At 39.4% G+C, this 2,647-nt stretch overlaps 1 protein-coding gene across 1 annotated transcript; it reads left to right on the plus strand.

The window, feature by feature from the left end:
* The first annotated feature begins 586 nt into the window (after positions 1–586).
* Positions 587–2,432, plus strand: Fshb (follicle stimulating hormone subunit beta). The gene is made up of 2 exons (XM_048443559.2): positions 587–745; positions 2,202–2,432. The coding sequence occupies exons 1-2, from the start codon at positions 587–589 to the stop codon at positions 2,430–2,432; spliced, it is 390 nt and encodes a 129-aa protein (XP_048299516.1).
* The last annotated feature ends 215 nt before the right edge of the window (positions 2,433–2,647 follow it).

A 2,647-nucleotide genomic window follows, 5' to 3' on the forward strand; every position in this document is an offset into this window, starting at 1 on the left:
CAGGCTTTCAGGATATAGAGACAGAGTGACCATTCTCTGTCGCTGCTGTATAGAAACTTACTCTTGTTAACTTGACTTCTTGAATATGGCCGTGGCACTATCATCAAGAATCCGACTTAGAGATCAGTTTGCCTAGCTTCTGAAATATAACTCATTGTCAATAGATGTGGGCAAACAGAAACAGATGTTTAAATGGTGATAAAAATTAAGAAATAGTTTTGTTATATAAAATTTTCTTTCCAACAAACTAATCTTCAAAAACTATTAATATAAGCAAATATAAGAAACACAATTACCTGATTAGAATAATCACTTTAAGATAATAATAATTTCATTGTTAAATCATCATATTGAAGTTTTGATCTATATGTTTCTACTTTTACCTATCTCACCCACAACCCCCCCCCCAAAAAAACTCCAGAGAAATAATAGGAATAATGGTCTAGAAAGCAAAACTATTAAAAATTCCTGCTCAAGCAGAATGTTTGAGAAAGATGAGTGGGCTGTTTCTCAATTTTCACATCGATTTTAATTATTGGATTTCTCTATTGCTAACAGGACCTAGCTGCTCACTTCCCAGGCCAGGATGAAGTCGATCCGGTTCTGCATTCTATTCTGGTGCTGGCGAGCAATCTGCTGCCAGGGCTGTGAGTTGACCAACATCACCATTGCAGTAGAGAAAGAAGAGTGTCGTTTCTGCATCAGCATCAACACCACTTGGTGTGCAGGATACTGCTACACAAGGGTAGGTCTTGTGCTCTGCTGGGGAGGGGTATGAGGCGAGCCGGAGAAACCTGCACATTAGCAGTATTTTAATTTCCTGGGCAATAGCCACAAGTTCCCCAATCAATAGTATCTGTGTTGTGAATGGGGCTAATAATTAGGATGCCAGTTATTTGGGTGAACTTAGGAAACCTTAGAATGAGATAAACTGGGTGGTATACACTGACTCTATTTCTAAAAATAACATATTTCTATGCCATATTTTCATATTTTATATGTAGAGCTATAAATAGGGATTATATATATATAATCATAAAGGAACAACAATATTTCCTTAAAGGCAATTTTCATAATTAGGGTCTTGAGATGATTCCAAACAAGTATTCATGTCACTTGAAGACACAAACAATACCTTATAAAAATTGTCATGAGATCTGCTTGCACATCCTGCCTACAAGTAACCCATGAACACCATCAACCCTGTCAGACTTTTTAAACTCACAAACATAACCCCCCCCTTTTTTAAGCCATTGAGAGATGGGAGATTCAAAGGCATTAAGTCACTAATCTGAATTCACGCCATTTCTTTGCATTAACACAAGTAAAGAGACAGTTCTCACTTGCCTTTTTTTTCAGCCCATTTTCCCCTGTTATTCATGTAGAATTTCATACCATAGACTGAGCAAAGCAGAACTTTCTCATGAGATACACTTTATTCAATGATGAAAAGTTCAATCAAACTCTATTGACTATACTGTTTATTGACCCTTTCCAGAACTATTGATTAGGCAGCATGCCACAGAAACAGAATGAGCAGCAGCCTCATGTTCTCCCCTCAGCACAAATAAATTTTCTGCTGGAAAGTTCTAGAATGAACAATTTTTGATTTCAAAAAATCTTATAGGTAGAGTACACATCCTTTGTACTCTAATACTCTACAACATAAACAGCATTTAAAAGGGAAAAGTTGTCTGCCAAGCAATGAAATGATCTGCCTCTTACAAGGGTGTTCATAAACACAGTAAGCATTAATATTCATATGTTGTTTCACTATTTTATAAATGCAAACAGTATACTTCTTTCCTGAGAGTTAAGCTGTAATATTTGTAATTTAAGTTGTCATTCATATGGTATGAAAAGGCAGCTAAATTTCTAAAGTTATTATGTCTCATTCCATCATTCCTCTATATTCAATTTCAAAGTTCCTTCACATTTTGACAAATAATTAATGTTCTGATGTGCCCATGGGGATTAGGAAAGAAATGACTTATATTTTCTGCAAGACTTCCAGAACAATTAAGAAATGTTCCAGAAGAATTAGGAAACGAATCAGACTTCCTAGGTGGTCTATGAGGCTCTGTGGGTTTTGATGGGTAAATGTGAAATCATGCAGTATTAAATTACAGTCTCATTTTGACTAGCCTGAACAGAAGCTTCAGATCAGTATATCCTAATCCTCCCTTTCCCGAACTCCTCAGGATCTGGTGTATAAGGACCCAGTCAGACCCAACACCCAGAAAATATGCACCTTCAAGGAGCTGGTGTATGAGACCATAAGGCTGCCTGGCTGTGCTCACCACGCAGACTCCCTCTACACATACCCCGTAGCCACTGAATGTCACTGTGGCAAGTGCGACAGCGACAGCACAGACTGCACCGTGCGAGGCCTGGGACCCAGCTACTGCTCCTTCGGTGAACTGAAAGAGTAAAGAACAAGGGACGTTTCCGTTTTCCCACCCTTGTCCTGAAGGACCACGATAGCCACAATGTGTCTGCTCTATCCTGGGGCTGCAAACCACTGGCTTAGGAACCACCAGTTCCTCTGGTGTCCCTGTCCTGACAGGGAAGAGGAGCTCAGGACTGGCAGCAGTGGGGCCAGGACTCAACCGCCGCTCGTCACTCTCTCCGTACTGTTGGTTACCTA

Source organism: Myodes glareolus, chromosome 10 (genome assembly GCF_982192425.1).
Source record: "Myodes glareolus chromosome 10, mMyoGla1.1, whole genome shotgun sequence".
NCBI classification, from domain to species: domain Eukaryota; kingdom Metazoa; phylum Chordata; class Mammalia; order Rodentia; family Cricetidae; genus Myodes; species Myodes glareolus.

What these genes read in the sequence shown, in the direction of transcription:
- Fshb (XM_048443559.2), top strand. Translation starts at nt 587, where the DNA reads ATGAAGTCGATCCGGTTCTGCATTCTATTCTGGTGCTGGCGAGCAATC. An exon ending in CAGGATACTGCTACACAAGG is followed by an intron (nt 746 to 2,201) that starts GTAGGTCTTGTG and finishes CGAACTCCTCAG; the next exon opens with GATCTGGTGTATAAGGACCC.